General features: G+C 44.3%; 1 protein-coding gene across 1 annotated transcript; it reads right to left on the bottom strand.

The window, feature by feature from the left end:
• Window positions 1-482: 482 nt before the first annotated feature.
• Window positions 483-21328, bottom strand: LOC103785275 (zinc finger protein 439). The gene is given in 9 exon segments (XM_024926449.4): window positions 483-887; window positions 889-919; window positions 921-1353; window positions 1356-1382; window positions 1385-1524; window positions 1526-2749; window positions 3450-3510; window positions 3716-3842; window positions 21097-21328. Coding segments are annotated over 9 exon segments (2304 nt in total). The 5' UTR covers window positions 21160-21328; the 3' UTR covers window positions 483-689.
• Window positions 21329-22134: the final 806 nt, after the last annotated feature.

The raw sequence follows: 22134 nt of genomic DNA, 5'->3' as shown, positions 1-22134 counted from the left end.
CTGACAGCAGGTATGGCACTGCTGGTTTTGGGGAAGAAGGTACTCAGAGGTACATGAGATAACTTTTGGTATGATGAGTGAAAGAAAAATTAGGGTTGAGGCTGGGCGCAGTGGCTCATGTCTGTAAATCCAGTACTTTGAGAGGCCAAGGCAGGAGGATCACAAGGTCCAGAGTTCGAGACCAGCCTGGCCAATATGGTGAAACCCCGTCTCTACTAAATAATACACAAAATTAGCCGGGTGAAGTGGTGCATGCCTGTAGTCCCAGCTACTCAAAAGGCTGAAGAAGGAGAATTGTTCAAACCTGGGAAGCAGAGATTGCAGTGAGCCAAGATCGCACCACTGCACTCCAGCCTGGGCAACAGAGTGAGGCTCTTTCTAAAAAAAAAAAGAAAAGAAAAGAAAAAGAAAAAGCGAAAGGAAAAAAAAAGAAAAATTATAGTTGAAATAAAAATTAAAGTACATAAGCATGAAAAGTAAAATTTACATGAGGAAAAATATGCTTGGCATTTAATCCAGGTAATGCTGATTCACAATGTCCAAATAATAACAATGTAACATTATAAGCTTGATCTAATACATGACACCAATGGATATTTTATTATAGCTTCTTAATTATTTAAAAAGAATAACATTTGTTAGTATACAGTTATTATAAACAGTTAATTGTTTACATTCATTATTTGTATTCAAAGAATCCTGGCCGATCTGAAGGCTTTCCCATACTGCTTACATTCATAGAGTTTCTGCCAAGTATGAGTGCTTCCATGCATTTGAAGTCGTGAGGCTTATCTGACAGCTTTCCCACATTGCTTACATCGATACGGTTTCTCCCCAGTGTGAGTCCTTTCATGATATCGAAAAGAACTGGAAGAAGTGAAAGCTTTTGCCACATTGCTTACATTCATAGGGTTTCCTTCTGGTGTGTCTTTACATGTCTATGAAAGCAACTAAGCAAGCTGAATGCTTTCCCACAATCCTTACATTCATACGGATTCTCTCTCGTATCAGTCCTTTCATGTATATGCAAGGAAGAAAAATAATTGAATGCTTGTCCACATTCCTTACATTCATAGGTTTCTCTCCAGTGTGTGTTTTGCATGTATTCAAACGATCTTGGCAGATATGAATGCTTTCCTACAATGCTTACATTCTTAGGGCGCCTCTCCTCTGTGCACCTTTCATGTATTTGAAAATAAGAGAAATTATGGAATGCTTTTCCACATTTCTTACATTCATAGGGTTTCTCTCCAGTGTGTGTCCTTTCATAAATTGAAAGGTTCTTGACAGATCTGAAGACTTTCCCATATTGCTTACACTCATAGAGTTTTTCTCCACTGTGAGTCCTTTTAGATATCGAAAGGAACTGGAACAATTAAAGCTTTACCACATTGCTTGCATTTATAGGGTTTCTCTCCAGTGTGAATTTTTTCATGTGTTTGAAATAACTTGGCAGAATAAAAGTGTTTCCCATATATCTTATATTTATAAGGTCTTTCTCCAGAGTGCATTCTTATGTGTTTGCGTCCTTTCATGAAATCGAAAGTTCTGGACATATCTGAAGGCTTTCCCACATTCCTTACATTCATAGGGTTTCTCTCCAGTGTGAATCCTACAATGAATTCGAAGTTGTGAGGCAGATCTGAAGGCTTTCCCACATTCCTTACATTGATACGGTTTCTCTCCAGTGTGAGTCCTACCATGCAATTGAAGGTTTGGGGCAGATCTGAAGGCTTTCCCACATTGCTTACACTCATAGGGTTTCTCTCCAGTGTGAGTCCTTTCATGATATCGAAAGGAACCGGAACGAGTGAAGGCTTTACCACATTGCTTGCATTTATAGGGTTTCTCTCCACTGTGAGTTTTTTCATGTCTTTGAAATGACTTGGCAGAATAAAAGCCTTTCCCACATGTCTTACATTCATAAGGTCTTTCTCCAGAGTGCATTCTTATGTGTGTTTGAAAACTTGTAAGAGAGGATAATGCTTTCCCACACTGCTTACATTCATAAAGTTTTTTCCTAGAGTGGGTCCTTTCATGTCTACGAACATAATGGGGACACATGAATGCTTTTCCACATTCCTTACATTGATAAGCCTTCTCTCCCATGTGAATCCTTTCATGTCTGTGACAGGATCTGGGACTACGGAATGCTTTCCCACATTCCTGACATTCATAAGGCTTTTCTCCAATGTGAGTTCTTTCATGTATTCGATGGGTAGCAGAATAACTAAAAGATTTACCACATTGTTTACATTCATATGGTTTCTCTCCAGTGTGAATTCTTTCATGGATAAGATATAAACTGAGACAATGGAATGCTTTCCCACAAAACTTACATTTATAAGGTCCATCCCCACTGTGCACTGCCATGTGTCTTTGAATGCTTGAATGGTAAATAATGTTTTTTCCACATTCTTTACAAGCATAGGGTTTCTTTCCAGTGTGATCCCTTTCTTGTGTTCTCAAGGAGGGGTGATATCTGAAGGTTTTTTTAGGTTGTTGACTCTTACATGGCTTTGGTCCATATTCCTGACATTCATATGCCTTGTGTCCAGTGTCACCTCTGATGTTCATATTAAAAGATGAGTTACCTAGGCCAACTTCACACACAAAGCTTTCACATGATTTTACTTCAGGAGAAGCTTTCTTCTTCTGGAAGTTCAGCCTGTCATCTGGAACTGGGGTAAAAGTTTCTCCACAATGACTATCTTGTTTAATTTCATTGACTTTCTCTTCTATGAGACTCCTGTCAAAAATGAGAAATAAATTATGAAGAGTTTGTTTATAAGTAATTTTATATTAATCAACAAGTATTGTACTTGCATTTTTAACACTGTCCATCAAAGTGTAGGCTTTCTGCCCTGTCTGAATTGTTTGAAGGTGACTGGACAACACATTCTACAAGGTGACCCAGCCATACTTATTATTTAAAAAAATGTTTATATGGAGCTTCTTAATACTCTTACCATGTAAACTATTTTACAAATACTAAACACTCTGTGTCATTTTTCTTTTGTTTCAGGGTCTTGTCCTGTTGCCCACACTGGAGTGCAGTGATATCATCATAGCTTACCGCAGCCTTTAACTCCTGGGGGCTCAAGTGATCCTCATGTCTCAGCCTCCTGAGTAGCTGGGACTACGGATGCATACCACAATGCCCAGCTAATTTTTTGCTGTTGTTGATATGTGGTCTCGTTATGTTGCGCAGGCTATTGTTGAACTGCTGGCCTCAAGCTATCCTCCTATCTCCATGTCTCAAAGGACTGGGATTACAGGAGTGAGCCCTCAGCCTTAATCACATTTAAGTATATATTTTTAGATAAAATATTGTATGAATAAATGAATTTGGTCCTGGACTTAGTTCTTTGTTTTACTTATTTTTAACATAGTCTCATATTCTAAGATCGTGTAGAGAGACACTGCTTTCTCTTATAAGTGCAAATTACCTGAAGTTTCTCCTGGGGTTTTGGTACTCATATTCAATGTTCTGGTCTTTCCACTTTTTTCCTAAAATACAAACACAGAAAAATAATCCTGAGGCAGTATAAAATTGTGAAAAAATTATTAGACCTATGCCCATGATTTACAGCAGCCATGCCTCATTTATTCATCAGAGTATTTCCTGTCTGTGTTCCAAATCACTCAACAGGATTGGTGAGCTAGAAACATTGGTAAACTAATGCACTGAGGGAAGGAATATTGTCATCCTTACCTATAGAGGTCAGGTTCCAGAAAGTTTCCAGCATCACTTCCCTGTAGAGATTCTTCTGGGAAATATCCAGCAAAGCCCACTCCTCCTGGGTGAAGTTCACAGCCACATCCTTAAAGGCCACTGGGTCCTGAAACATCTCACATGTGTAGAGGAGGATGGGTGAGAGTGACAGCATTGGGGGCCTAGACTCTATTCCCAAGAAGTTCTCTGGATGCCGTGGACTCCAAACATTTATTTCCTGCTTTGGTCATCAGATCCCTTTTTCTCTGTCTATACTTACTTTCTTCCATAGAGCAATTATTTATTTATTTTTTTGAGACAGAATTTCACTCTTATTGCCCAGGCTGGAGTACAATGGTGCAATCTTGGCTCACGGCCGGGGTTCAAGTGCTTCTTCTGCCTCAGCCTCCCGAGTAGCTGGGATTACAGGCATACACCAGCATACCCGGCTAATTTTGTATTTTTAGTAGAGACAGGGTTTCTCCATGTTGGTCAGGCTGGTCTCGAACTCCCAACCTCAGGTGATCCACCTGCCTCAGAGTCCCAAAGTGCTAGGATTACAGGCATGAGCCACCATACCCAGACAGCAATTTTTTTTTTTTTTTTGAGATAATGTATCGCTCTGTCAGCTGCCTGGGCTGTCCCTAATGTCTCTTTGGACTGTGGGTCTGTAGCACCTGTCATAACAGAGTACTATGAATTAATATGCAGAAAAAAGTTAACATTAGCAGTCCCAAAGCTGTGTATCCTTGAAAATGCCTGTTCCCAAAGTGTAATCTTTGATGACATTGTTACAGAAGGCAGATAGCTAGCCAAGAGCAGGAAGGGTAGCCCCTGGGAAATCCCACAACCCCAGGGACCACCCAAATCAGGCATGCTAGATATAAGCAGAGAGGAGGGGAGACACCTAAGTAGAAAGAAACATCCATTATGATGCCCAGGAATCATTCAGTTTGCAGTTATCCTGTCAGAATGTAGCTAGATAGATGCTGATAAGAAGGGCAAACAGGACATTACTGAAAAAAAAAAAAAGACCGTAATTACACAAGAGGGCAAACAAGAAACTCCTAAGAGATACCCAGGTGTAATGAGCACAGATTTAACCACTATACGACCTTCCTGGGGTGGCAGTAATGAGCAATGCAGCCACCCACATATCCATTGATGGCTGAATGGATAAACAAAATGTGGTAAGCATATACATACAATGGAATATTATTTAGTCTTAGAAAATAACATCTTGGCCTGGTGCGGTGGCTCATGCCTGTAATCCCAGCACTTTGGGAGGTGGAGGCGGGCAGATCACCTGAGGTTGGGAGTTCAAGACCAGTGTGATCAACATAGAGAAACCTTGTCTCTACCAAAAATACAAAATTAGCCGGGCGTGGTGGCACATGCCTGTAATCCCAGCTACTCAGGAGGCTGAGGCAGGAAAATTGCTTGAGGTTGGGGTCAGTCAATATTGTGCCATTGCACTCCAGCCTGGGCAACAAGAGTGAAACTGCGTCTCAAAAAAAAAAAAAAGAAAGAAAGAAAACAATATCTTGGCCCATACTACGACATATATGAAACCTCAGGATAATTGCAAAAGGCAAAATACAACAGAATTCATCTTAGAGAACTTACATAGATTTGTCAACCTATCTCAATTGTACATATAAAATTCCTTAAGCTGATAATTTTTAAGTTTTGTTTTGTAGTAAGTATCGATAACAAATCATGGTAGCAGCCAGGCGTGTTGGCTTATGCCTGCAATCCCAGCACTTTAGGAGGCCAAGGTAGGTGGTTCACTTGAGGTCAGCAGTGTGAGACCAGCCTGGCTAACATGGTGGAACTCCATCTCTACTAAAAACACAAAAATTAGCCAGGCGTGCAGCACGTGCCTGTATTCTCCGTTACTTGGAAGGCTGAGGTGGGAGAATCCTTTGAACCCGGGAGGCAGAGGTTGCAGTGAGCCAAAATCCCACCATTGCACTCCAGCCTGGGCGACAGAGTGAGACTCCATCTCAAATCAAACAAAAAATGAGAAGAGTGTCCTAATAGAGGCAGAAAAGGCATGTGACAAGCCTTAACCCATTTGAGCCCACTGTTCCATTTCTGGAACGCTAAGCATGTGGGAGTTATTTGTATCCTACTGCTCAAGGTCATTACCAAAGTCTGATTTTTCACACATCTGCAATTCAAAAAATTGCAACCTCTAGCATAAATGGGTTGATATCTCCTCATGATTAAAAACACTAATAAACTAAATATACAAGAGAAGATTCAATTTGATCACAAGAGAGGCACTAGGAACATAGAAAAATCTACTATAAAGACAAGTATTAAAAATGCAAAACCGGAGGCCAAGGCGGACAGATCATTTGAGCCCCGCAGTTCGAGACCAGCCTGGGCAACATGGTGAGACCCTGTATCCATAATAAAATAAATAATTAGACATGGTGGCACAAAACAAATGGTACTGAAACACCTGGATTAGCAAATGCAAAGAAATGAATTAGACACAGAACTGCACCTTTTACAAAACTACCTCCTGATGAATCATTTACTTAAATGGAAAATGCAAAACTCACAACTTCTAGAACTTAACACTTGTGAAAACCAAGACAACCTTGGATTTGGCAATCAGGTTTCACACACAACACAAAAAACATGATCTGTGAGTGAGAAAATCGATAAATTGGACTTCATTCAAAATAAAACTCTGTTTGGGAAAAGAGTCTGTTAAGAGAATAAAAAGACAGGTGGCAGACTGGGACACAATATTTGCAGGACACCTATCTGATCAAGGACTGGTACCCAACAGATATGAAGAACTCCTAGAATTCTACAAGAAAAAAGCCAACTAATCAAAAAATAAAAAGGCCGGGCATGGTGGCTCACGCTTGTAATCCCAGCACTTTGGGAGGCTGAGGAGGGTAGATCACTGAGGTCAGGAGGTTGAGACCAGCCTGGCTAACATGGTGAAACCCCGCCTCTACTAAAAATACAAAAATTAGCTGGGCGTGGTGGCATGAGCCTGTAATCCCAGCTACTCGGGAGGCTGAGGCAGGAGAATCACTTGATCCTGGGAGGCAGAGGTTGCAGTGAGCTGAGCCAAGACTGTGCCACGGCACTCCAGCCTGGGCCAGAGAGCCAGACTACAACTCAAAAAAAAAAAAAAAAAAAAGCAAAATCTTTCCAAGCATACCTCTCTCTAAAGAACATAATTATGGCAAACAAACATATGACAGGATGCTCTACATTACATGTTATTAAAGAGCAAATGAAAACAGGCCGGGCACGATGGCTCATGTCTATAATCCAACACTTTGGGAGGCCGAGGCAGGTGGATCACCTGAGGTCAGGAGTTTGAGACCAGCGTGACCAACAAGGTAAAATCTCATCTCTACTAATAATACAAAAATTGGCTGGGCATGGCGGTACATGCCTGTAATCCCAGCTACTTGGGAGGCTGAGGCAGAAGAATCACTGGAACTGGGGAGGCAGAAGCTGCAGTGAGCTGAGATCACGCCATTGCACTCCAGCCTGGGCAAAAAGAGCAAAACTCCGTCTCCAAAAGAAGAAGAAAAAAAAAACCAGAAAACAACAATGAGGTAACAGTAAATACCTGTTGCGGTAGATGAAATCCAAAACACTGATACTTCCAAATGCTGGTGACAGTGAACTCTCCTTCACTAGGGATGTGAATGGAAAATTCTACAGCCAATTTGAAAGACAGTCTGTGGAGTTCTGAAGAAAATAAGCACGGTCTTATGGATTCAGTAGTCTCATTCCTACATATTGACCCAAGTGAACTGAAAACTGATGTCCACACAAAAGTCCTCCCACAAACATTTTTAGCAGCCTTACTCATAACTACCAAAATTAGAATCAAAAAGGTGAGTCTTAAAAAAAAAAAATAGAGGAGTTCTCACACTGTATCTACCAGGCTGTTCTCTAACTGCTGGCCTCAAGCAATCTTCTCACCTCAGTCTCCCATGTAGCTGGGAATTCAGGGATGAGGCATCACACCAGGCTCAAGATGAGCCTTTCAATAGATGAATAGAGAAAGAAACTATGGTAACATCCGTACAATGGAATGTTACTCAGTGATGCAAAAAAAATGAGTGGCCGGACATGGTGGCTCACAAGTGGAATCCCAGCACTTTGGGAAGCTGAGGCGGGAGGATCACCTGAGCTGGGGAGTTTGTGACCCTGTCTCTAACAAAACAAAAAAATTTTTTAGATAAATAAATAAAAACAAAAACTAAATGAGTTGTCAAGCAACAAAGTTATCGCGAGACCTTCAATGCATATTTTTACATGAAAGAAGCAAGTCACCCCATTTCTGCCACTCAGGACCAAGAAAAGATAGGAGAGTGCACTAAAGACACAATACTCCTTTATGTTTCCAAAGGGGAGCCTCAAGCAAAAGACAATCTGATGTCTGTTTCCAGGATAGATGAAAGGAGGAGCAACACACATACTTTTACAGGAGAGTGTCTGGTGGTGATTCCCTGAACATTTCACATAGAGGAAAGGAGAAGCGCTCAATGACGATTTCCCACCAACACGGCATTGTGTGCCCTGTGTACCCCCATGTATATTTTGCTTTTGCAGGCTATTGTTCCACCCTGTTGAAGTGGCCTTTCCTTTTCTTTTGGGACATTTCTCTCTTCACAGTTGAGAAAATCCAGAAGACAGGAATCATTTCTGTTTTCCCTCAATAGCAACATCCAATTGGCTGACCGGCCATGTGTCTCCAATTAATGGAAACTGGAGTTGGGAGGGAGAAGCTGAGCACTCAGAGAATTGGTTATCTAGATGAAGCGTATACCAGGCATCTCTGCCACCATAAGGCATTCAGCTGCTCCCTTGGGAGGCCCCACTCCCCTAGGCACTGATACCCACTAGACCCTCCAGGAGACATGGCAGTTGTGGGGATCTTGAGCCAGCCCAAGGCAGTTCTAAAACCCAAAACCAGGAAAAGATAGGAGGGTGTACTGAAGACACATCACCCTGTACAGTTTCCAGAAAGGAACCGCATCCCAAAGACATCCTGATAAGGTGTCTGTGTCTCGGAAAGATAAGAGGAGGAGAGGCAGAAAGGTTTTTTCAGGAAAATGCCTAGTGGTTATTCTCTGCTTTCCTCTCATGTGAAATGTTCAGAAACAGATTTTACTGCAAGCCCTTGAAGAGTTAGGCTCCGGTATGAGGTTGGAGGATTTGTGGCCCTGTATCCCATATATTTGGAGAATGCAGGGGCAAACCAGTCGCCCTGGAGAGTATGAACAAATTTAAATAAGAAGCAATGAGGCTGAACTGTGTGTAGTGTCCTCAGGTCCTACCTAAGGGTTGGAAGCTGAAGGCTTGAGGGTCATGACCAACTCAGCATTCCACTGGAGGTTATATGATCATACAGTAAACTGTTTATCATCAATGCAGAATGTGGGCAAACTCGCGTCTGCGCCTGCCGCCAGAAGGTACACTGAGGACAATCACCCTGGCGCTGTGCTGCTTGAGGTTATCTACTGGGACATCTAGAGCCTATTGTTCAAAGAATGCAGTCATGCAGGCCTGCTCTAAATCAAGCAGCTGACCTACAACCATCCCCTTCTATCTCCTTTAATCAATAAATACGAAGGGCACTAGAAGCTCAGGGCCCTTGTTCACTAGAAGCAAGGTGCCCCCGACCCCTTCTTCCAAACATATTCTTTTGTCTTTGTCTTTATTCCCGCGTTCGTCCTCCTTTGTTCAGTATAGTAGGGTCCATGGCAAAGCGGCGCCCGTGAACAGGGACTTGAGGATGTGAACGAAGAAAGCTTGCTGGAGCAGAGGAAATGAAATTCACCACACAAATGGGGACCCCAGGATATCTGCCGGCAGCTGATATAAAGTCAGTGCCCTAAAGAGATACTGATCAGTGCCCTAAAGAGGTACTGGGAGCAATATAAGGTAGGTGCTCTAAAGAAGTACTGGGAACAGGAAGTTTCTGAATCAGTGTAACATGGGGCAGTATTTGTCTATTGAGGAGCAATAGACAATTTTTTTTGTTTTTTTTTTTTTTGTATTTTTAGTAAAGACGGGGTTTCACCACGTTAGGCAGGATGGTCTTGATCTTCTGACCTCATGATCCACCCGCCTCGGCCTCCCAAAGTGCTGGGATTGAGGAGCAACATTATGTGCAGTTGCTTAAAGTTTTACTTAAACAGTCTGGTACTCAGGTTAGTTCTCAGACACTAAGATGCTGCAGGAGGTTATTATGCATAACCCATGGTTTCTGCAGACAGGCACTTTCGATGTGGAAAATTGGGACACAGCAGGTGAAGGATTAAAATGGGCTCATCAAAAAGGTCTAAAAGTTGATCCTTCTGTTTTCTCCACTTGGAGTTTAGTCCATACTGTCCTTCTGCCATTATCTCCTTCTTATTCTGCTAGACAGCTGGAATCATGTTCTGAGTCTAAAAATCTGAAAGAATCTTTTGTCCCACCCACAGTACCAACTGAAAATAATAAACAGGAGAAGGAGGATAAAAATTGGCCTATATCGCCCCCTCCAATAGCAGAAACATCTGTACTGCCTCCTTCGGTAGCAGAAATAGAGACCCCAAAACAAACAACTTTATGCTCTGCTGCCATAGCTGGAGAGCCCTTAGGACCTTGCGTTTTTCCTATTTCCATAAGGCCCGATTCAGATAATCCACAGCAGTTTATTCATGAACACACCCCCACTAGAGTTTAAGTTGTTGAAGGAATTAAAAGCTAGTGTAGTTAATAATGGAGTACAGAGCCCATTTACTTTAGGATTACCAGAATCTCTTTTTGGTGCTATGCGCCTTATACCCTTTGATGTAAAGCATTTGGCTCAGATTTGTTTGTCTGCTAGCGCATACCTAACATGGAATTTAAATTGGGAAGAAATGTGTGCAGACCAGGCTAGACAGAATCGTGCTACTGGACATAGAGACATTACAGAGGATATGCTGTTGGGTAATGGCCCTTATTCAGAACTGGAACATCAAATGGCACTCCCAGACGCTGCTTATAAGCAGTGTGCACTGGCTGCTAAATGTGCCTGGGCCACAATTCCAGAGGAAGGGGTTCCAGTACAATCCTTTTTACATATCACGCAAGGGTTGCAGGAGCCCTGTGCACATTTTCTTGAAAGATTACAAGAGGCAGTGAAGAAACAGATTCCTCATACCATGGCTGCAGAGATGCAATCCGTAACTTTAGCTTTTGAGAATGCAAACGTAGATTGTAAATGTGCACTAGCACCTGTGAAGTATACAGAAGAGTTGGGAAATTTTCTCAGAGCTTCTCAGGATGTAGGAACTGAGCTTTATCGTTCTACAATGTTAGGTCAAGCAATGGCTAATTTAGTAGTTGACAAATCTAAAAAGAGCCAAGGGTCAAACCCTAAAATGGGATATCAGAGCAGAAAAGGCTTAGAAAAGTCCCTACAGGGAAACCCTGATCCTATATCAGTAAGTGGGCAAACAGATAGAAAAGGGCTAGGAGTCAGGATTTCTGATGGGGGTCATTGATACTTCTCCTTCACCTACTGCCTTACCATTAGAATGGCTCAGTGACAAACCTGTGTGGGTGGATCAATGACCCCTATCACAGGAGAAACTAACTCAACTTCAGCAGTAGAAAAAGAGCAACTGGATGCAGGCCATAAAGAGGAGTCGGTTAGCCACTGGAATTCACCAGTGTTTGTAATTCCAAAGAAGTCAGGAAGATGGCGACTGCTGCATGATTTGAGAGCTATTAATGCACAAATTAAACTGATGGGTGCATTACAACAAGGCTTGCCATCTGCAGCCGTCATTCCTAGAGACTGGCCTCTTGTAGTAATAGACCTTTCTTTTTTTTTTTTTTTTTTCGAGATGGAGTCTCGCTCTGTCGCCCAGGCTGGAGTGCAGTGGTGCGATCTCGGCTCACTGCAAGCTCCGCCTTCCGGGTTCACGCCATTCTCCTGTTTCAGCCTCCCAAGTAGCTGGGACTACAGGTGCCTGCCACCATGCCTGGCTAATTTTTTTTTTTTTTTTTTTGTATTTTTAGTAAAGACGGGGTTTCACCTTGTTAGGCAGGATGGTCTTGATCTCCTGACCTCATGATCCGCCCGCCTCGGCCTCCCAAAGTGCTGGGATTACAGGCGTGAGCCGTCGCGCCCGGCATAGACCTTTCTTTACTATACCCTTACACGAGAAGGATAAGCCTGGATCTGCCTTCTCTGTGCCTTCTATTCAACCAAGAGAACCTGTTTCTCGTTATCAAAGGAAAGTTTTACCCCAAGACATGCTTTACAGTCCTACGCTATGTCAGCATTTTGTAGGACAAACATTGAAGGAGACTCTGAATATGTTTCATGGATGACATTCTTTTGGCCACTCCTACAGATCAAATCTTACATCAGTTATTCAGAGAAAGAAAGCAGGCTTTGACTAAATGGAATCTCAAAATTGGTCCAGAGAAAGTACAAACAACTTCCCCATACCATTACTTAGGCACTATTGTTACTGAAAGAAGTGTTCGGCCTCAGAAAGTAGTTCTCCATAAAGACAGGTTACAGATTTTAAATGATTTTCAACAGTGGTTAGGGGATATTCATTGGCTGTGCGCAATGCTAGGTATTGCAACTTATCGACTCAAACATCTTTATCAAACCCGGCAAGGAGATTCTTCATTAGATTTCCCCGCAGCAATTGACCAAAGAGGCAGAAGCTGAGTTGCAACTTGTAGAACAGATGCTTCAGCAGAGACATGCCTCATGGCTGTAGCTGCAAAAGCCTTTGCTTATTCTTCATACCCCTCATTCTCCAACAGGACTCCTGGGCCAGTGCTTAGACAAGTCTGTATCAGTAATAGAATGGCTCTTTCTACCTAATCAAACAGTTAAAACCTTGCAAGTCTATCTTCCTTTAATTACACAACTTGTGACTATAGGTAGGCATAAATTAAAAGTGCTTATGGGATATGATCCAGACGCAATTATTGTTTCCTTGGATTCCAACAACAGGCCACAGCATGGGAAATATCGACTGTGTAGCAAATTGCTCTTGCAGATTTTGTGGAAATAATAGACAACTACTCTCCATCGGACAAAGTTTTACAATTTTATAATGTCTATTATTTTATCTTCCCTGTGATTACTCATCACGAGCCTATTCCAGGAGGTCAGGCCTATTTTACCGATGACTCTTCCAAAGGGCGTGCAGCTATGTTGGGACTTAAACATACTCAAACAATAAGGATCTCTGGACTTTCAGCTCAACGCTCAGAGTTAATTACGATCATTCTAGTTTTAGAGCTCACAGCTTCAACTCCCATTAACATTGTCTGTGATTCAGCCTATGTCGTAAATGTAGCCAGTCGCATAGAAACTGCTACAATTAATAGCACACTAGAGCCAGAACTGCTTAGCTTGTTTCTAAGACTTCAGCAAGCTGTTCGCTCTCATGCTGCTCCTTTACATATTTCTCATATTTGCTCTCACACACAACTCCCTGGACCACTATCTCTAGGTAATGATAGAGCAGATAAACTGGTTGGTTCTGTATTTCAACAAGCTCAAACTTCTCATGCAATACTGCCTCAAAACACCTCGCCCTTACTCGTATGTTTCACCTGCCTCACAGCCAGGCTCGAACTATAGCGCAAGCCTGTCCCACTTGTCAGCATGTCCCTGGTGTTATACCTGTGGAAGGATGCAATCCACAAGGCTTGGCTCCAAATGAAATTTGGCAGATGGATGTTACACATATAGCAGCCTTTGGCAAGCTTAGCTATGTTCATGTAACTATAGACACTTAATCTCATATGCTGCATTCTACATGCCAAACAGGCGAGACAGCTGCTCATGTGCGGTGACATTGTCGGTCATCATTTGCTCATATGGGGATCCCTAAACAATTAAAAACGGACAATGGACCTGCTTATACTTAGCCATGTTTTTCAAAACTTTTTACAGTTATGGGCAATCACCCACAAAACAGGAATACCTTACAATCCCCGAGGACAAAGCATTATAGAGCGGGCACATCAAACATTACAATGCATGTTGAAAAAACAGAAAGGGGGTATAGGAGACCAGCTACCACCTCAAATAAAATTACATTTAGCCTTATTTACTTTAAATTTTTTGACTCCTGGTCTGGATGGTAAGACTCCAGCAGAAAGACATTGGCAAGTGTTAGAGGAAAAGAGGAAAGTTTATCTGAAAGTGTTATGGAAATCCCCGGAAGAAGGACAATGGAAAGGTCCGGTGGATTTACTGACATGGGGATGAAGGTATGCTTGTGTTTCTACAGGAGATGGACACACCATGTGAGTGCCCTCAAGGTGCGTGCCACCATGGAACGGGAAACTGGAGGGACCCATGGTGGCCAACAATGGGCTTGGTCCCTCCGGTACAACCCATGAGCCAGCTGAGCCTGAGTGTGAAGACGGAGAGAAGGCTGACTGGAGTCACAACGACATCAACCCCCATAACCTGGGGACAACTCAAGAAAACCATGCAAGAAGCTGAGAAACTACTGGAGCGTCAGGGACAGGCAAAAACCCCTGATGCCATGTTCTTGGCCTGTCAGCCATAATGTCCTGTGCGGTATGTTTTCCCTGTACAGAGGTAAAAACATATTGGGCATATGTTCCCAATCCCCCAGCAGTACGGCCTATACTTTGGAGTGACACTCTTTCTGAAATCTGTCATGATCAGGGAGCGTGGGCTCCAGGACCCCTAACTCCCCATGGCATAGAACAGTTAGACTCTTAGAACAATGTCATCAATTATACCACCCCACTAGAAGGACTCCCTTTGTGTATCACCACAGAGATGTCACTCAACAGTAGCTGTCTTATAATTCAAGCTCAAGCATGGTGGAATCACTATGGAAAAGTCATGTACTTTTATTATGTCTTGGTTCCATTAATGTAACTGGTGTGCTAACCAACCATTCCCGGCCTAGTCGCCCCAACTGTGCTGACTATATGGAATGGATTCCCTTCCATAGTTCCTACCCCCCTCCATGGACCCAGAGTCTTGGCCCGTAGAAAACAATCTATGTTAACTGCAGACATTGTGGACTGGGGACCTAAAGGTCAACTAGATGGAAAAGATGAAAATTAGAAATCATGGCACAAACTTGGCTGGCATTGGTGGTAAGCTTTTAATGCTTCTTCTTTATACCACACCGGGATCCAATCCCAGTCTGCTGCCCAGATTGCTTGGCGTGGAGCAGGCTTTAGCTCACCTCTTCCTCAGTGGCATTATCCAGGCAGGCAAGGACCAATCCAAAAGACGTTATGGAAGGCAGCACCTTCATTTATGAATGGCAGCATCGGGGTTGGGATACTATCCAATAATAGCAATAGTAAGCAACACAGTTTTAATGCTACACTTGTAAAGAATATCACCACTCAATTTACAGTTTGTGTTTTTAATCCTTATGTCTTTTTGGCAGCTAAGAAGGATTAGCTCCAGGTAAACAATACCCAATTGACCTGTAAATCTTGTCAGTTATATCACTACATTAATCATAGCACATTGCAAACACATAATATCTCTTTTTTTTTTTTTTTGAGACAGAGCCTTGCTCTGTTGCCAAGCTTGAGTGCAGTGGCACGATCTCGGCTCACTGCAACCTCTGCCTCCTGGGTTCAAGCGATTCTCCTGCCTCAGCCTCCTGAGTAGCTGGGATTACAGGTGCCCGCCACCATGCCTGGCTAATTTTTGTATTTTTAGTAGAGACAGGGTTTCACCATGTTGGCCAGGCTGGTCTCGAACTCCTGACCTCATAATCCACCTGCCTTGGCCTCCCAAAGTGCTGGGATTACAGGCGTGAGCCACTGCGCCTGGCCACAAACACATAATATCTCTACTTTGATGATTTTGGGTTGCATCCCTGGGCTATGGATTCCCATTAATCTGTCCAAGCCTTGGGCTGCCACCCCTGCTTTGCACTTTGTGAAACTTCTTCTAACTCAGCTTACTCATCGTGCCCGTAGAGCCTTAGGCATGATAATTTTGGCTATTGTTTCCTTGGTCACACCAAAAACTTCTGTTGTGATGTCCTCCATCACTTTGCATAGTTCTATTCAAACAGTTCAGTACGTGCAGAACTGGATGCATACAGCCAACCAAGTGTGGCTACTTCATAATAGAATTAACACTGAGTTACAAACTGAAGTGGCAATGTTGAAATCCATAGTTCTATGGTTAGGGGAACAAGCACAAAGCTTACAATTGCAACAGCAATTGTGCTGTCATCTTAATGCCACTCATATTTGTGTAAACAACTTAGAATATAACCAAAGTGAGCATCCACGGGACCTTTGATATTGGTGAACTGCAAAACAAAATTCTTGACTTAAATAAGCAAACTCAAGAGTTTCAGCCTCCCTTAGAAGTCTGGAGTGAATTCCTGCAAGGCCTAGAGAGCCTCAATATTTGGACCAATCTAAAGCACTACATTAACATCTCATATATAGTTATTGGAATGATGTTTAGTCTCTGTTTTTTGTTCATAGTCTGTAAAATCAGATGGACCGCCAATCAGAAAATGAGAGCTGCCCAACCTGGCCTTACATTCATTCAATTAATGCATAAACAGAAAGGGAGAGATGTTGGGAGCCCAAGGCCCGAAGGTCGTGACCAACTCAGCTTTCCACTGGAGGCTATATGATAAACAGTGAACTGTTTATCATGAATGCAGAATGTGGGCAAACTCACATCTGCTCCTGCCTCCAGAAGGTATACTGAGGACAATCACTCCCTGGTGCTGTGCTGCTTGAGGTTATCTACTGGGACATCTGGAGCCTATTGTTTGAAAAATGCAGTCATGCAGGCCTGCTCTAAATCAAGTAGCTGACCTACAACCACCCGCTTCTCTCTATCCCCTTTACTCAATAAACATGAAGGGCGCTAGAAGCTCGGGGCCCATGTTCACTACAAGCAAGAAGCCCCCCGACCCCTTGTTCCAAACACATTCTTTTGTCTTTGTCTTTATTCCCGCATTCGTCCTCCTTTGTTCAGTCCAGTAGGGTCCATGGTACCTAACGACCCTGAAATCAAATTGAAATACAACTCTTGAAAATTACTAATTTAGGCCAGGCGTGGTGGCTCACACCTGTAATCCCAGCACTTTTGAGAGGCCAAGGCAGGTGGATCACGAGGTCAAGAGTTCAAGACCAGCCTGGCCAACATGGTGAAACCCCGTCTCTACTAAAAATACAAAAATTAGCCAGGCGTGGTGGCGGGCGCCTGTAATCCCAGCTTCTCAGGAGGCTGAGGCAGGAGAATCGCTTGAAACTGGAAGGCAGGGGTTGCAGTGAGCCGAGATTGCACCACTGCACACCACCCTGGGCAACAAGAGTGAAACTTCGTCTCAAAAAAAAAAATAAATAAAATTACTAATTTATAGAAAAATGAAATTTATGCTTAATCAGGCACAGTCCACCAATTAACCTCTGATTACATAACTAGAAATTTTCTACCTATATAGGCTGTTGGAAGAAGTAAGTCAGGCCAGCCATGGTGGCTCACACCTGTAATCCTGCCACTTTGGGAGGCCAAGGTGGGTGGACCACTTGAGGACAGGAGTTGGAGACCAGCCTGGCCAATGTGGTAAAACCCTGTCTTTACTAAAAATACAAAAATTAGCCGAGTATGGTGGCATGTACCTGTAATCCCAGCTACTTGGGGGGCTGAGGCAGGAGAATTACTTGAACCTAGGAGGTGGAGGCTGCAGTGAGCTGAGATTGCGCCACTGCACTCCAGCCTAGACGACAAAGTGAGACCCTGTCTCAAGACAAACAAACAAACAAAAACAACCAAGTAATTCAAATATTTAAGCTGGTGGATCTCTAAACTGTCTTGAAGCAATGTGATCATGGGGTTGAGTCACATGACACACAGCTTTCAAAGAGCCAGCTGGAACACATCTTTCCTTGATTACAGATTCGCCTTCCTTCTTACCTATACTGTTTTATAAAATGTTGTAAATGACTGAAGGGAAACAGGAAAGACCCTTTCCCTCTTTGCTATTTTTAATTTATTTAATATGATTTTTCACAATTGAGATGGGGGGGGTCTCACTATGTTGCCCAGGCTTGAACTCCTGAGATCAAGCCATCCACCTGCCTCAGCCTCCCAAAGTGCTGGGGTTACAGGTGTGAGCCATCCCACTGCGCCCCTCTTCACTACTGATCTCTGTAGTAGACTAACTTCCCTCTTAACTTTCTCACACGAAGACTTCATGGCTATCACATTGTCTTCAGTTGGAATGTTGAATTCACTCTTTTAAATTGAAAAGGAAATAAAAACCAGCTAGAAAGAAAAGAAAACAAGCTCTGGGGGAAAAAAGCAAACCATAACAAATTAAGTTGTTAGCCAGGTGCACTGGCTGACGCCTGCAATCCCAAGACTTGTGGAGGCCAAAGAAGGAGGACTGTTTGAGGCCAGGAGCTAGAGACAAGCCTGGGCAATGTATCGAGACCCCACCTCCATAAAAAATTAAAAATTACCCAGGTGTGGTAGTGGGCGACTATAGTCTCAGCTACTTGGGAGGCGGAGGTGCTCGAGACGGGGAAGTCAAGGCTGCAGTAAGCCGTGACGGCACCACTGCTCCAGCCTGGGCCACAGAGCAAGACATTGCCTCAAAAAAAAAAAAATTAAATTATTGTACCTCATACATCAGCCTTCTATGGAAAATGTAATCCTATTATATTTATTTGCCGTTTCCCTATGTAAGTGTTAGGGAAGCAGGTGCCTAGGGGAGCCAGAGAAAGACCAATCAGCTCCATCTTGAGACTAAAAAGAAACACTCCTTGCCAGTCACAACCCATAGTCATAAAATGTTTCCCATGAAGAAAACAGCCTAAAGATGCCTGCAAGTATCCTTACACTCCCACAACGACAGAATGTCCCGATGTCCCAATACCCATAATATGTGCTTTCAAGGTAATTATAGTTATGCTTTAATGCACTTGTGCACTAAAATGTAAAGGATAGTTTTCTTTAAATCAACAGAGTAATAAATTTTATGATGCTGTCAGCCCACATGCAGGTAGGCACAGCTTAGTTTATTCTTTACATAGACAAGATCCCTACATAAGAAACACTTAGACAGTACGTTCCTCCTCTTGCTTTATGAGGATGCCCCACTCTGTAACAGAGAAGCTTTCTTTCTTCTTCTTCTTCTTTTTTATTTTTTTAAATAGAGACAGGGTCTCGCTGTGTTGGCCAGGTTGGTCTTCAACTCTTTTTTGTTTGTTTGTTTTGTTTTTGTTTTTTGAGATGGGGTCTCACTCTGTTACCCAGGCTGGAGTGCAGTGGCGCATCCTCGGCTGGGCTGCAACCTCTGCCTCCCAGGTTCAAGTGATTGTCCCACCTCAGCCTCCTGAGTAACTGAGACTACAGGCACAGGCCACCACACCCGGCTAATTTTTCTTATTTTTGGAAGAGATGGGGTTTCGCTAAGTTGCCCAGGCTGGTCTCGAACTCCTGAGCTCAAGTGATCCTCTCGCCTGGGCCTCCCAAAGTGCTTGGATTACAGGCCTAAGCCATCATGCTGGCCCAGAGTAGCTTTCAATAAACTCTCTTCGCACTGCACTTTGTGACTCGTCTTGAATTCCTTCCTGTGTGAGATCCAAGAACTCTCTTGGGGTCTGATCGGGACCTCTTTTTTCAGTAATATAAGCAAGAACATAACTTCCAATTTTGGAGTACTGAGTCCATTTATCTGGAGTCTGTGTTTTGGTCATTGCTATCTTTCTGCTTGAATAAACTCTTCCAACTGAAATCTGAACCTTTCGATAATTTCCGGTTGACAAGTCCACATAAGGCGACTGCATCTCTGCAACCAATCAAGCATTTATCTGGTTTGTCTCCTCATGTACCTTATAAAAGCCTAGCCTTAAACATGTAAAACAAAAATAAAAACATATCTTCTGGCATGGCGATGTGGCTCACATCTGTAATCCCAGCACTTTGGGAGGCCGAGGGGGGTGGATCACTTGAGGTCAGGAGTTTGAGAACAGCCTGGCCAACATGGTGAAACCCCATCTCTACTAAAAATACAACAATTAGCTGGGGGTGGTGGTGCGTGCCTGTAATCCCAGCTACTCAGGAGGCTGAGGCAGGAGAATTGCTTGAACCCAGAAGGCAGAGGTTGCAGTGAGCCGAGATCGAGCCATTGCACACCAGCCTGGGCGACAGAAGGAGACTCCGTCTCAAACAAAAACAAAAACAAACAAAGTACCTTCCCAGCTAAGTGAAGTGACTGGCTCTTGGCCAAGGGAACCCCCAAAACACCCTGAAAATTGAGTGCCTCTGTATGACAGGATGGGAGGTGAGACAGGTCTCCTTATACCCTCTCCCTTTAGGAGTTTACATGCAGCAACTGACGCACATTCATGTAAAAACAGACATTCTCTGACTGGAAAAACAGACTCCTTGTGGCAAGAAGATACCAAATTACAAACAAGACCTAAGGCCACGCAAGGCAAAGGTAAAGTTACGCCTTAGAATTCATAAAATCTAGAGAAACAGGACTGTTTTTTGGCTGGGATGGAATGAAGTGGCAGATAACAGACCCCCTTCCTTCAGCATTCCTTCCTACCTCCTCCAAACTTTAGACAAAGCTTCACACTCCCAACCAGCGGCCACCTACAGAATCCCTCAACCACCTGTGCCTTCTAACCCCCCTTCCACAGGTCCCGCCCTTTCTGCCAATGGAACTTACACCTTCCAGCCTTGATCCATCATTTTCCCTGCAATTCCTGTCTCTCTGAAATGAATAAAACCAAACTGTCTTGAGCCGCCTCGGGACCACTTACTCCAGGCTTCTTGGGGTTGTGTTTCCCTCGGCCAAGGTCTCTCCTACTCGGCTCTGAATACACTTCTGTATTTTACATAGTCTGTTTTTTTTCCGTTGACAAACCACAAGCCAGGACCGGGTGTTTCTCATTCGTGAATGGCTGTTTCCTGAAATGAACTTTTTGTTAACGTACCTCAGTATAATTTTTAACAGGAGAAAGTGGAGGCCGTGGGCCCCACAGACCGCTGCTCCTCCTACGGACGAAATCCACACCCGAGTCGAAATCCGCCCATGACCCTCCCGTGGCCCCCGCACAAGCTGGGGCGTCGGGCTGCGGGCGCGGAGCTGCACAAAAGGGCTTCGGGGCCAAGGCCGCAGTCGACGGGCAGGGACGGGACAGGACGCCCGGAGTCCCGGCTGCCGGCCCACCCACATCCAGCGGCCGCGGGGACCGAGGGCCGAGCAGCTCTAGGAGGACTCGGTCCCTGACCCCGGAGTCGCCCACAGGGAGGCCCGGGTCCCGCCAGTTCCAGGCAGCCCCTCCCCCATCGCACCACTCCCGGCCAGCACACGCACCATTTCCCGGCTTTCAGATGTCCCGGGGTCCTCTCTACAGCTCCTGTGAGTACAGCAGGGCATAGCGCAGGTGACAGAGCGACAGAAATCTGGGTAGAGGCACTAGGTCCCTCTCGGGGCTGGAAAGGCCAGATCCCAACCGCCGCCCTCGCAGCGACAAAGGTGACGGCAGGAATGCAACATCCTCCGTGCCTGGATGCACAGTGGGCAGGGCCCCGTCCCAGTGCCTCTGATTGGATGGAATGTTCGGCCCCGCCCCCCACGTCTAAGTGACAGCGGAAGCCCTGGGTATCAGGCCCTGCGGAGCCAGACTGACAGATTCTAGCAACAGCTTCTCTAAGCTTACACGAGCTGCTTCCTGCACTCGGGTTATTGGATAGTTGCATTTCAGCCAAACTTGCTATTGTTAGAAGAGAACACTAGCGTCATCCTCACTCAAAGGACTGTCCCCGCTCCTTCGTTCTGCACGGGGTCACAGGAGTGTGCCGGGAATTTCAGACTCAGTGTCCACAGGAGCCATCTCCTGCCTCAGAGCAGCAGGGGAACCGAGACCAGGCCAGGCAAGACTGCACCAGGAGGAGAGGCATATCTCCTCGAGCGGGCCGGAATTGGGGATGAGGCATGGCCAAGACTTGCTCACACACCCCCATCCCCTCCTCACAGTATGAAAATGCTCCGTGCTTCCAGATCTTCATTTTCACCAGCAGGAAACTCTCACCTGGGGTTAAGCTTCGGACCTAAATAAACTGTCAACCTCATAAACCCTTTATCCAGGTGACGCCACAAACGATTGTGTCTCTAGCCTGATTTTCACACATTTTCTTTATATATACAAATAACTCTGACTCCAGCGACCCCATGTATGTCAAACCCCAAACCCTGCCCAGAAGACAGCCCCAGGCTCCAGAGGCACAACACCAGAAAGGACAGAACCCCACAAATGCGTCTGCACGTAGGTCTTCTGCTTTCCAGGGCCCTACAGCTTCTCGGAATCCACACTCCTTCTGGAGCTGCTCTGAGCAGCTGGAGGCCATCTGT

The sequence above is a fragment of the Pan paniscus genome, chromosome 20, assembly GCF_029289425.2.
Source record: "Pan paniscus chromosome 20, NHGRI_mPanPan1-v2.0_pri, whole genome shotgun sequence".
Taxonomy (NCBI): domain Eukaryota; kingdom Metazoa; phylum Chordata; class Mammalia; order Primates; family Hominidae; genus Pan; species Pan paniscus.
This window is presented reverse-complemented; position numbering and strand designations above follow the sequence as displayed.